This window comes from Calliphora vicina, chromosome 4 (assembly GCF_958450345.1).
Source record: "Calliphora vicina chromosome 4, idCalVici1.1, whole genome shotgun sequence".
Lineage (NCBI taxonomy): Eukaryota > Metazoa > Arthropoda > Insecta > Diptera > Calliphoridae > Calliphora > Calliphora vicina.
Genome location: NC_088783.1, coordinates 21,597,129 through 21,611,840, shown reverse-complemented (window position 1 = coordinate 21,611,840; position 14,712 = coordinate 21,597,129). Strand labels below are relative to the sequence as shown.

Sequence of the window (14,712 nt, the reverse complement as noted above, 5' to 3'; positions counted from 1 at the left end):
TTTCATTTCTGACCCTATAAAGTATATATATTCTGGATCCTTATAGATAGCGGAGTCGATCAAGCCATGTCCGTCTGTCTGTCTGTCTGTCTGTTGAAATCAATTTTCTGAAGACCCCAGATATCTTCGGAATCCAAATCTTCAATAATTCTGTCAGACATGCTTTCGAGAAGTTTGCTATTTAAAATCAGCAAAATCGGTCCATAAATAACGGAGATATGAGCAAAAAACCGGGACAACCTAGATTTTTGACCTATTTTTGATCTATATCTGGATTACTAAGTCATTAATATAGACAATATGGATATCTAATGATAGATATTTCAAAGTCCATTGTAACGATATAGATAAGGCTATAGTAAGTTGGACCTCAAATGGGTCAAAATCGGGAAAAATATTTTTTAACCCGAATTTTTTTTAAAAAAATTTAAAAAATTTTTTTAAAAAAATTAAAAAACAATTTGAAAAACAATTAAAAAAAATTAAATTTTGTTATGTGAAAATATTTAAAAAAAATTTAATTTAAAGTATAATTTGGTGAAGGTTATATAAGATTCGGCACAGCCGAATATAGCTCTCTTACTTGTTTAAATATGACGGATTGTAAAGGAAAAATATTTGATTTAGTGTAAGAAATTAAAAGGAAACATAACGGCTCTCACGATTCGCTAATTTTAGCATATTTTTACATGTAAATCAAAATTACTTTCGTTTTATGTCACTTACGATATATCCTTATTTCGCTCGATATTTTGGACAACAATGTTTCAAAAGTACTTATTATTATTTTAAATTGAATGAATGAAACATAAAGACCTAATTATTTTTGCAAAACTCTATAGGCGTACAAATGTCACGTACGATGACATGGAATTACCCATATGCAATAAATGACAGTTGTCAAAACAGTTATATCGAAATATTTTGACATTCTACAACCACTTTTCAATTATTGTGGTTTGCAGAGCGAGAGAAATTTTCAATATGCAACTAGTGTGATATATATTTGTCCCTCTTTATGAACCACAACAATTTTGACATTTTGTATACCCTTCGCCATGAGTGGCAAGGTTATATGTATACAAGTTTGTCATTCCGTTTGTAATTTCTACATTTTTCATTTGCGAACCCACAAAGTATATATGTATGTATATTATGGATCGTTATAGATAGCGAAGTCGATATAGCAATGTCCGCCTGTCCGTCTGTATGTTAAAATCAACTTTCCGTGGCCCCCAAATAACTTACATACATGATACATCAATATATCGGGAATTCTTGCTCGATTGCTATTTAAAATAGACAAAATCGACCCATAAATGGCTGAGATATAAGGAAAAAACCGGGACAACCTCTATTTTTGCCCTATTTTTGATCTATATCTGGATTACTAATATAGACAATATGGATATCTAATGATAGATATTTCAAAGTCCATTGTAACGATATAGATAAGGCTATATTAAGTATACAATGGGTTAAAATCGGGAAAAATATTTTTAACCCGAAATATATTTTTCACCAAAAAAATTATTTTTTATTATAAATTCGTTTTCCAAAAATAAAAAATTTTAAAATTAAAAAAAATTTGGAAAAAAAAAATTTTTTAAAAAAAATTTAAAAAAAATATTAAAAAAAATTTTAATTTTGTTTGAATAAAAATACTTACAAATTATTTAAAAAAAAATGATAAAACTGCAAAAAAAAAATAAATTTTGTCCACCTAAAAATATTTAAAATTTTATTTTTGACATTTTTTTTAAATTATTGCTACTAAAACAGCTTTACCGATGTGTAATTTTAAAAAGTCACGCCAAAAGAAAATTTTCCTATAAAAATTATTATTATTGTTTAGAATAGATCAAAATTTGGAAAGGCAAGTATAATGGCCTAAAATGAGAAAAAAAAAAAAATAATAATATTTTTAGTCAACCATGGCTAGGGAAGATTTTTGAGCATTTCTTGAATAAATAAATGCGTATTAAATAAAAAAAAATAAAAAAAATAAAAAAATATATTTTCTTCCTTCTAGTTGAATAATTCTTATTTATTCCCCTGCTCATGTTTATTTAAGATGAATAATGATTTCATAATTAATTGCACTGTGCTACAGTGAAGAAACACTTACGCCAACTGAATTAGTGTAATATTTGTAAATGGTCTGTTCTATTCTGGCATTATCATTAATGTAAATTATCATTACTCGCAAACTATTATGTGTCACTGTATCGTTTATATCTGCTGTGTTATTAAATATTTTCTAAGATCCTAAATTTTATTCAAATTTTAGTGGAATAGAACTTTTGAGCGTCAAAAGGGGTTAAACAAAAGACAAAACAGAAGAAAGGCGAAAGTGTCCTCCTGAGGTCTAAGTTTAACATGCCCTAGGTGTCCTACCTGTTCGCGCCCCTCGTTGGCCCCTATTTTTTTTAGCGTGTCAGACATCAATTTGTAGCACAGTGTTATTTACAAATATTGGAGCGAAAATAAGGAAAACGTTGTTTAATTTACATTAATAAATTAAAGAAACATAAAACGAGGAAGAAAAATAAACCAGCAAAATGTTTTATTAAAAGAAGAATTTTAGTAAATAAAATACATATGGGGGATTTCATGTCAAGTGAACCAACTTTTGAAATCGATGTCTTCCGATCGGGATGAAATTTGCACCAAGGTTAGCTCTATTGGATAGTAACTCAGACACAATTTTTCAACAACATCGGTCGAGAACTCTCTGAGTTATAGGGGGTAAAATTTTGACAATTTGGTCAAACAGGGGTTTTTTCTTATCCATGTAACTTATTACCTATTGTTCTTAGCAAAATGTGTTCCAAATAGTATAGATAGCTATTTCTTCGATCTTTCGAAAAAAAATATTTAAAAAAAAAAATAAAAAATTTTTAATATTTTTTTTCCGAAATCAAAAACTTTTTTGACTTTTTTTTTAAAATACGCTATTTTTTTTTATTTTTTTTTTTTTCTTAAAATAAAGTTTAGATATTTTCCTTGAACACCTACTTGGTCGCTTAGTGGGATGCGAGTGGGATATCTATCAAAATAAATATTTTGTAACTCAAAACATAAAATTTTTGACTTTTTTTGCAAAATCAAAAACTTTGTTGACTTTTTTTTTTCAAAATGGACCCTTTTTTAATCTTTTTTTTTAGGTCAAACAAAAGCTTAGATATTATCCTTGAAGACCCTTTTGGTCGCTTAGTGGGATGCGAGTGGGATATCTATCAAAATAAATATTTTTTAACTCAAGACTTACAATTTTTGACTTTTTTTTTTGCAAATACGATTTTTTTTCCAAATGGGCCCTTTTTTTAAAATTTTTTTTGTAGTCAAAAGAAAGCTTAGGTCCATTCCTTTAAGATATTTTTAGTCCCTTAGTGGGATGCGAGTAGGATATCTATCAAAATAAATATTTTGTAACGCAAGACATACAATTTTTTAATTTTTTTTTGCAAAATCAAAATTTTTTTCCAATATGGGCCCTTTTTTAATTTTTTTTTTTGCTCAAAAGAAAGCCTAGGTCCATTCCTTTAAGATATTTTTAGTCCCTTAGTGGGATGCGAGTGGGATATCTATCAAAATAAATATTTTGTAACGCAAGACATACAATTTTTTAATTTTTTTTTGCAAAATCGAAATTTTTTTCCAATATGGTACTTTTTTTTAAAAATTTTTTTTGCTCAAAAGAAAGCTTAGGTCTTTTCCTTTAAGACCTATTTTGTCACTTAGGAAGATGTGAGTAGGATATCTATTAAAATAAAAATGTTGTAACTCAAGACATTCAATTATTGACTTTTTTTTTGCAAATTCGAATTTTTTTTCAAAATGGGCCCTTTTTTAAAAATTTTTTTTTAGTCAAAAGAAAGCTTAGGTCCATTCCTTTAAGATATTTTAGGTCCCTTAGTGGGATACGAGTGGGATATCTATCAAAATAAATATTTTGTAACTCAAGATATACAATTTTTGATTTTTTGGCAAAATCAAAAACTTTTTTGACTTTTTTTTAAAATGGGCCCTTTTTGTAATTTTTTTTTTGCTATAAAGAAAGCTTAGGCCTATTCCTTTAAGATGGTTTTGATCGCTTAGTGGGATGCGAGTGGGATATATATCAAAATAAATGTTTTGTAACTCAAGACATACAATTTTTGTGTTAAAACATTTATTTTGATAGATATCCCACTCGCATCCCACTAAGGGACTAAAAATATCTTAAAGGAATGGACCTAGGCTTTCTTTTGAGCAAAAAAAAAAAAATTAAAAAAGGGCCCATATTGGAAAAAAATTTTGATTTTGCAAAAAAAAATTAAAAAATTGTATGTCTTGCGTTACAAAATATTTATTTTGATAGATATCCTACTCGCATCCCACTAAGGGACTAAAAATATCTTAAAGGAATGGACCTAAGCTTTCTTTTGACTACAAAAAAAATTTTAAAAAAAGGGCCCATTTGGAAAAAAAATCGTATTTGCAAAAAAAAAAGTCAAAAATTGTAAGTCTTGAGTTAAAAAATATTTATTTTGATAGATATCCCACTCGCATCCCACTAAGCGACCAAAAGGGTCTTCAAGGATAATATCTAAGCTTTTGTTTGACCTAAAAAAAAAGATTAAAAAAGGGTCCATTTTGAAAAAAAAAAGTCAACAAAGTTTTTGATTTTGCAAAAAAAGTCAAAAATTTTATGTTTTGAGTTACAAAATATTTATTTTGATAGATATCCCACTCGCATCCCACTAAGCGACCAAGTAGGTGTTCAAGGAAAATATCTAAACTTTATTTAAAGAAAAAAAAAAAAATAAAAAAAAATAGCGTATTTTAAAAAAAAGTCAAAAAAGTTTTTGATTTCGGAAAAAAAATATTAAAAATTTTTTATTTTTTTTTTTAAATATTTTTTTTCGAAAGATCGAAGAAATAGCTATCTATACTATTTGGAACACATTTTGCTAAGAACAATAGGTAATAAGTTACATGGATAAGAAAAAACCCCTGTTTGACCAAATTGTCAAAATTTTACCCCCTATAACTCAGAGAGTTCTCGACCGATGTTGTTGAAAAATTGTGTCTGAGTTACTATCCAATAGAGCTAACCTTGGTGCAAATTTCATCCCGATCGGAAGACATCGATTTCAAAAGTTGGTTCACTTGACATGAAATCCCCCATATGTACATAATAAGATTTCACAAAAATGTCAATGAGATTCAAACATATTTTTATATCAATACGAGACTAACACTCACAAAACTCTCAACAAAGAATGCCAAGAAAAATATGAATTTTGAAATGGCACTGAATTCAAATGATTACATTTTGTTTCTACTGAGACCAAACTATCAATTAGTTACACAGTGCAACAAAATAAAAAAAATAACCATATACGGACACCACTACGTGATAAAAGACAAAAAAAAGACCCGTGTCTCCCAGTTTTGCCCAAAGTCACGCACTTTTTTTTGATGGGCCCACATAGGTGACATTTTTGCAAAACCCCCGGATTTGGGGAACGGGATTCCCCGTTTGGCATCTCTAGTTGTAGCCCTTGTCATAAAGAACAAAAATTGTGAACATATAAAATCAAAAAACTTCATCTTCATCTTCAAGATCAAAATCGAAAAGCTGCCTAAAAGTATGCTTTAGTTTATAATAATTTAATAGTTTATAGCCCAAAACACTTCCTTATAGTTTTTTCTTACTACCTTATATTGACGTACCTAAACCGTGTTAAGAATCGTTCCTAGGAAGTTCATATATTCTAGAAAGTTGTTTATTGAGATCTTAGGTACATTTTGTAGTTCATTGTTTTCTTGAATTTTGAACGTTTTGCTACCTATGGAACCGAACAGGGGAAAATGGTAAAAAATCGATTTTTTTTTAAATTATTTGCGATTCTGGTCTTGAAGATGAAGTTTTTTGATTTCATATGTTCACAATTCTGGTTCTTTATGACATGAGCTACAACTTTGCCTCAGAGAGTGAATCAAAATTCCGAATTTTTTGCAAGATATGAGCCTGAGAAAATGATCACGTTTTTCCAAAAATGACACCGAGGTCCCAAATTGTTGGGGGCCCATAAAAAAAGTGCATGACTTTGTGCAAAACTGGAGACACGGGACTTTTTTTTTGGTCTTTTATCACGTAGTGGTGTCCGTATATGGTTATATTTTATTAAATTCGTTACTTCTAACTAGTTTTAGTGATATAAAAGTTATAACAAGTGGGGGATTTTCATGCATTTATAAATAAAATTATGAGTCTAAAAATACTTTATTAAAAATTCATTATTAAGGGATGAGAACCACCAAATCGAACGAGTATTAATGTATTTTGTTTTTCGTTATAGTAACTGTTATACTAAAAAATACCCTGCCTATTTTTAGGCGCATAATTGCAAATAGTGAGGAGTCAGAATCTAGCATTTTAACTCATTACTTGGTGATGCAAGAAATATAACATAATTTTGGATTTCAATTGCGTTTTCATGACAAACATAGAATCAGCAAGAAGATACAAACCAGTGATTTTATTTTAATAAATTTCTTTGCTGGACACTAATACAAAACAAAAAACTGTGCTGGGTTTCTGAGCAGATTTCATTTTTAAACATTGTTGAGAAGAAAAAAAAAACATAAAAGATTCAATCTCACCCTTATGTAATTAATGCGGGTAAAAAATTACCATGTAAATGAAATGAATGATGTCCAAAAAAAATTGAAAAAAAAACTCTTAAAGTTGGCTAAAATCTTATTTAAAAATTTGGCCATAAAGTTAAAAAACTTAAATGAAATTAAACACTGTTTATTAATTAAGACAAGAAAACAAATATTTAAGAAGTGGGCAGCAAAAAAAGTAAAATTGTGCAAGAACGGCATTTAACAAGGAAACTTTTATCAATTTACAACATTTAAGATAAAGAAATTAATGAGCTTAAATCATAAAAAGGTCATTATCTTCAGGCACACACAATTATATTGGCAAATGTTTGCTGATATAATTATTACTCCTCATCATCGTCATTATCTTGAATTTTATTGCTTTTATTATATAAAGAAATCTTTTATTATTTTTGTAATGCAGTTGAGAAATAAAGACAACACCCACGGTGAGAAGATGGAGTGGGAAGGAGAGAGGCAGTAAGAGAGAGAGAAAAAATGATTATAATTAATATTGTATAAATATTGGTTGTAAGGAAAACTGGGGAAAATGCCGGAAAAATAAATGTTTGTTTAAAATTATCATCGTTAAGATGAAAAGAAGCATAATCAATTATTTAAGATTTTTATAACTTTTTACGTAACAAGGGTCTTAAGAAGGTTTCTGGGAAACAAAATTAAGTTAATGGTGTTAAGGAAAAGCTTGGTAAGAAGCTTTGACAATTTTATTAAATCCAAAACAATGATATGAATGATTATCACCCGTTATTAAATAAAATGGAATTTGATATAAAGCCTTATATGAATGAAATTGCTCAAAAGGAATATACCTGGATAAAAACCCTAATTTTATTAATCCAAAGTATGACTTGTAATCATCTGGAGCAAAGAGAATTCAATTTAAATTTATGCCTAATGTATTTTTAGCTTTAAAAATATTTGAAAATAATTGAATCTCCAACAATTTCCTACCTCCAAACATTTGTCTAGACTTTTTCTTTATTATTCTCTAATTTTCTACTGAATTGTAAGAAATTTAAATTGAAAATTTATAAATTTATTTATGCAAAATGTATTATCATTATGAAATGACTGCTTTAATTGAACTTTTCCACTTTAGTAAACTTTTTGACAAAAAAAAAAGTTAACAAGAAACAAAACGCAAGCAAAATCATAGACACAATACAAGAAATGAAAAACCTGCTTGAAAATGTTAAAGGCAAAATGTGCCTAAAAGTATGCAAAATATGTTTTAGGAAAATTAAAGTTAAATTGAATTTAATTTAAAACTTGCTGTTTTTGATGATTTTAACAAACGACTAGAATGAATGGCTACAACGACGACCAACAATGAAGATGATGATGATGAGAAATTATAATGCAAATAACCGCAAAATTGAATTTTTGTGTTTGTCTTACAACAGGCTACATTTATAACAACCAGGACAACAACAAAAAAAATAAAATAATAATAAAAACATTTAGCAACAAAAAAGCCATTATAACAATTTATAAAATACAATGGCCATGGCAACCTACCAGCGCAACCTACCACTCTGCCAAACAACTGAACAGAAAACAACTTTTCTTAACGCCTGAAAGTATGCTAAAATGTCACAAAATTCTTGTTATACTTTCTTTCCCTTAAAATAAATGCTTTGTTTAGCGCAAATAATATTTATGCTTCACAAACATCAAATAAAAACAAATTTTAAATAAAATTTTCATAAATATTACATTCAAGTCTCTTTATTTACGTTTTAACAAGCAATTATTTCCTTTTGTGTCTTTGTTTCTGCCAGCCTGGCCAGACAGACAGACTGTCGGTGTTTTTGTTTGTTTGCTTTATGTTTCTTGGCGCTAAATTTATTAAATTGTTTTATAATTTGCCAGTTTCCTTTTCCAGTTTGTTGTAAATTAATTGAGATTAGCTATTTAATTGTTATTTAAATTGATGTGGCTGTTTGCAGGAATTTATGTTTTAATTTGTGGTTTTAATTTTTGCAGAAATGGAAACAAAATTGGATTCACGCCAGGGACAATTTCCGGCCTCATTTCCGGATACGTTTAAGAACTTTTTTGCAATGATGAACGAAGATGAAGATCACATGGATTTGTTTTCCAATTTATTGGAGGATAAGGTAAGTGGTTTTCATAAATGTCAAAGAAATATGATTAAAAAATAATTTAGGAAACCATTTAAAACAGTTACGACAAATTTGTTTCTAATTTTTGGAGTATAACTTAAGATGTTATGAAATAAAAATAAATGTAGCACACATTTAGGAGTTTTTAAATAAATTAGATAAGAAAAATTTAAGCATTTCCAGACATGCAATTTAAATTATTTTTATTTAACCAAGACTTTGATGGACAACTTCTTCTATATATTTCTTTAATTTGTACCTTAAGGCGCAATCAGAAGATTGTAAATACAAAATTTAAATTAACAAACAACATTTAAATTAGAATTACTTTGAAAACATAGAGGAGCTCCTTTGCTTTCAGTTTAAAATATCATTTACAGACCATACAAAATATTTTCATATTTAGATGATATTTCATTTCATACAAAACAAAATATACATAAATGATTATGTCCAAGAAAAAAAAGAAATCATGAACAACTTTAAATATACTGTTTTCTGTAAAGTCTTATGAGAAATGAGATTTCTCCTTCATCGATATTTAAATATAAATGAGACATCGTTAACCCGTTATAACTTGATATCAAAAAACAAATCATAAAATTTCATGCCTATGGAAATTTTCACGGTTCCGAACGCGACATTCGTAAACCTTTGAAGTGAAAAAAATAATGAAATCTGATCAATTTGTTTTCTTATTTACATTCTTCGATAGCTTATTTGTAGCACAATGTTGTATGCATTAATAGTTGTTTCTAATCATAATCTGGTATCCGGAACACGACAAAAAATGTTAGTCGTTTTCGGCTGCTTCTAGAAAACTGCAAAAATCGGAGAATTGGAACATAATTTATTAAATAGATTTGTTTAAAATAAAATGGAATAAGTCAACATCATTTGAGAGTTGTCTTGTTGAAACGTTTGCATTGTTTTTTGTTTTATGGTTTTGTCACGCGACATATTTTCCCGTAATCCTTGTAATACCGATTAGTCAAGTAAATTCTAATTAACATTTTATAAACTACAAAAAACTTGGTATTTATTATATATAAGTACATAGATTTTGAACTAATGTAATAAGAATAAAATGATTTCCCTGCTAGCTCTTGAAAAATCATGCTTGCGGGTGCTTTATGTCTTATAATTTCCAAGTTATAGGCATTTCAAAATTTAAATTTTAAAATTTTGCCAGACCTTGTTCCGCTTTTTTAAAAATATAGGGCGTACTTTTGGACCAAATGGACTCACATTTTTTTGTTTAGTTAGACAACTAAATTGCCAACAATATATCAGTCGTGGATCCAAAAATAAACGATTTTCAGTTTAAAAATTCAAAAAATAGGAGATTTTGCTGTTTTTATACCCTACATCACCATAGTGGGGAGGGTATAATGCGTTTGTGCAGATGTGTGTAACGCCCATTGGTTTAACACTCACCTTATAGTATACCGATCGACATAGAATCACTTTCTGAGTCGATTAAACGATGTCCGTCCGTCCGACCGTCTGGCTGGCTGTCCATGTAAACCTTGTGCGCAGAGTACAGGTCGCAATTTTGAAGATATTTCGATAAAATATGGTACATATAATTTTTTCGGCCCAAGGTCCATGCCTATTGAAACTGGCTGAAATCGGTTCATTATTTCACCTAGCCCCCATAAAAATGTCCTCTCGAAATTGGACTTTATCTGTCATAAATGTTTAATTTATATATGTATCTACACAAATTTCGCTCCAAATAAGTTTTATATATACAAAATTCATTCATGTAAAAATGTTGATATAGACACAAAATTCAACATAGTTAAGTTTTATATAGACACAAATCACACGACATAATTTCATGGTGATCGGTCCATAATTATTCATAGCTCCCATATAACCCCACTTCCGAAAATCACTCAAAAATATAAATTATTGAAAATTTAAAAGAACAAAGTTTTTGATCTTTTACTTAGTGTAGGGTATTATCGGGCTTGACCGACCATACTTTCTTGTTTTCTTTTACATTTTGTTACTTACAATGACAAATTTAAAAAACTTTGAAAATTTCATTGAGTTTGTTAATAAATAAATAATTTATTACATACTAGTTGAACGCCCCGGCTTCGCCAGGTAGCATTTACTAATGTTAGTTCTTCAAGTTTCTTCAAACCACATACACCTGCCTGTTCTTATTTGCAAATAAAATATCTAAATTTGTACTGCATACTTTAGGGAGCTTTTATATTATAGTTGACTGGACCCAAAAAAAAAGAATTCCGGGTTTTAAGCGGAATTTTTTAATTTTTTTCCTTACAAACCATCTCCTGAAAATTTCGAATCGAATAAAAAAAATCAGCCAAATCGCTCCAGCCATTCTCACGTGATACCATTAGATACATGGACCATTTTATTTTTATGTAGATTACATATTTATTGAGTTTCTAAAACTAAAATATGTATCAAAATTTTAACAGGATTGCAAATATTAGGAACAATTTGATCCACATTTATTTCGAACTAATTTTTCAAGTTAATTTTTGATCGTTCAAAAAAATTTTCAAGTCAATATCTCAATTAGATTCAAAAATAAGCCGCTTAAAAACTCCGTTTTTCAAAAAACATAGCACTCGATCAGACCAGACGTTTGGAAATGTCAGATTTATTTCCAAAAAAAATTGATTCTGCCCCACTGTGGAGCATAATTGTCCAAATCCCGGAGCCAAATAATAGTTTTATATGGAAGACAAAAACAATATATCAGAAAATTAAAAAAATTTAATTCCCAATCCCGAACGATCACTCTGAAAATAAAAATAATAAGTTTAGTGTGATTATTAGCAGTAATATTACGCAGTAACTTGGTTTAAAATTTGATTTGAATTTCAGTCTTTTTTTGAGAACAATCTCGGATTACTGATAACAAACGATGATTTAGGTACCAGAACGCGACATTTGAACATGAACAAAATCAACGTTAATGGTAGTCAAGCTGACTGTGTATTTTAGGGGTAATGGTTATATAAAGGGATATTTTGACTCGATTTCATATTTTGTTTAAAATATTTTAGTTATTTTATGATTTAATTTAGTTTATGTTGTTAAAACTTTTTATATGTATTAAGTAAAACTTTTTTAATAACGATCAAAATAAAGAAGTTTATATTTCCTAGAAAACTAAGAAACTATCTATAACTACTACAATGCAACAACAAAACACAAAAGAAACATTGTCACAAAAATTTTATATATATTTCCAAGAACAATCGGTCATATCCGACTAAAATTTCTTGTTTTATAAATACAAACGTAAATGACCACAATTCACCGAATATTTACAATATAAAGCATATATGCAGCTTTAATAAAACGTCTTTATCAAAAAAAAAAAAACTTTAACAAAAACACAAGAACTTCATCATCACACTTCAGTAACTTATAATAAACGTAATATTGCAATTTTCACTTAAATATAGTTGGCAGTTGATTAAACAACTCGAAACCTTATTAACTGTATTAAATTCAAAAAAAAAAAAAGAAAATTGAATATAAGTATTATTATTATTTCTTACTCATGCCATCACCACATCCATCTGTCTTTGTGACAGCACATTTATTGTAATTGAAAATTCATCTGTGAATTTTTATTCAGTTTAACAGGGAATTTTCAGTTTTCATATTTTTTTTATTATTTTTCCATTTAATTGTTGAGCCATGTAACAAAATTTCACATTGTTAAAACCAAAATGACAGATGTCTGCAATATTGTTGCAACACACGCTCATGTTAACGTGCCGTCTCTCTCTCTCGCTTTCTCTCTCCAATATAAAATTTATGTGGCTTTAAATCATTGTCTCGAAATAAGGACATGATTTATATACACAGGTTGTTTGGCAGTTCAGTAGTATAATGAAGTTTATATTGTGTTTTGTTAAGGGACGTTTGCAGAAGTTGAAAAAAAAGTTTAAAACTTTTACAGCTGCATTGTTTAATGTCAAAATTTTTAAGAGTTAAGGCAAAGTTGTAAGCAAATGAAAATTGATTTAAACTGTGGCTTAAAATAAACTATACTATCAGCTCGACTACCGTTACCGTTGAAATAAATACCGTCACGGATATAATGGAAAATACTTTTTTTTAAAATAGCATTACCGATATTCTATAATAATTTTCGAAATTTAATTTATTAAAGTCTATGGTTACAGGTTATGATGTTAAGTAATACCGCCTTTACACAAATTAAAAATAAGTTGATTATATTATTAATTTGAGTAAATATTACACTGCACAACTCAACCGACCAATGTTATACTTAATATGTGCAACATTCTCCAAAATAAAAAACAATTCTGTTATACGCAATATTTGGTATATAACAATTCTGTTATACACAAAATTTTCTATAGAAAAAACTGTTATACATAAAATTTTCCTTAAAAATACTGTTATACGAAACATTTCTTATAGGCAACATTTTCCATAGAACATTTTGCTATACCCAACATTTCCTATACTAATTTCTGTTATACACAAAATTTTCGGTAGAAAACTGGTCTTCAAAATGGTCTATGGAAAGTATTTAGTAACTCAGTTGTTAAATTATTGAGTTATTGCAACACTCAATTGAGTTCAATAAGTGGATTTGTACGTTTTAATATCGACCTTTGTTTATGATAAAATGAAAGAAAAGACGATTAATATGACTTGAATGGGCATGCTTATTACACTATGCAACAAATTTCAGGTCATCGCCGCCAATGGGAAATGAAAGTTCACAATTAACTTGATAAAACTGCCAAAGGGTTTTGAAAAGTTAGCTCGAATTTAATTTGTATGGGCTCTTGAAGTTGGGTCATTTTTTACCATTGTTTGCACTATGAGTGAAAATTGAAAAACAAAACGTATAAATATTTAATGGAATGCAATTGTGGGTACTTGTTGCATTGAATCCAATGTGGAAAAATATATTTTTTCCTTTATTTTAACAAATGGTGGGCAGTATTGACCACGTTTAGTCAAATAGAAAGAAATTTTCAATTATGGATTAAAATGCACTACATGACATTCATTGTCTTTTTCAGAAAAATTTAAAACTATTCTAGATCAAATGAATCTGAAATTCTATTAAATACTATAATTTATTTTTTTAAGATTTTTTGTTTTTGTTTTTTGTTTCATTAAAAAAAATGTGTTTAAAAAGTTTTATTGCAATAACAAACTCAGAGTTGCTATTTTCTTTAGCCATCATTGTCTGTACGAATCTCTGGTAGCTTTCAGATCTATTTTTTTCCAGTAAGCCCTCTATAACTTCTTTAATTGACTTAACTAAATGTTTATTAAACCGTTAAAAACGGGATTTCTAAAAATTTTCCATGATATATTTCACTATCCGCTGGTCCATTCAAAACAATTTCAGATTCATTTGATCTAGAATAGTTTTAATTTTTTCTGAAAAAGACAATGAATATCATGTAGTGCATTTTAATCCAAAATTGAAAATTTCTTTCTATTTGACTAGGCGTGGTCAATACTGCCCACCATTTGTTGAAATAAAAGAAAAAAATATATTTTTCCACATTGTATTCAATGCAACAATAAGTACGCACAATTACATTCCATTAAATATTTTTATTTTTTATTTTCAACTTTCAATAGTGCAAAAAATGGTAAAAAGGCCCATCTTCAAGAGACCATAAAAATGAAATTCAAGCTTACTTTTCAAAAACTTTTGGCAGTTCTGTTTATTTAATGGTCTACTTTCGTTTCCCTTTGGAATTGTTGAGGCTGGTTTTTCTTGTTGCACAGTGTTATTGAATATAAATTACTGAAAATTGTTTAAAAGTATCAAATGTGTCGTGGGAGTACTACGGTACTTTTTAATATGAAATGAAATAGTATAAAAAACTCCATCCCTTGATTGCAG

The 14,712-nt window shown here is 28.4% G+C and overlaps 1 protein-coding gene across 1 annotated transcript in view; it reads left to right on the top strand.

The window, feature by feature from the left end:
- Positions 1 to 14,712, top strand: part of LOC135959037 (putative mediator of RNA polymerase II transcription subunit 26) — a 147,260-nt gene that overhangs the window by 69,083 nt on the left and 63,465 nt on the right. Inside the window, exon 2 of the mRNA XM_065510030.1 lies at positions 8,668 to 8,801. Within this exon, the coding sequence (XP_065366102.1) occupies positions 8,668 to 8,801 (134 nt within the window). The remainder of the gene's footprint in view (positions 1 to 8,667; positions 8,802 to 14,712) is intronic.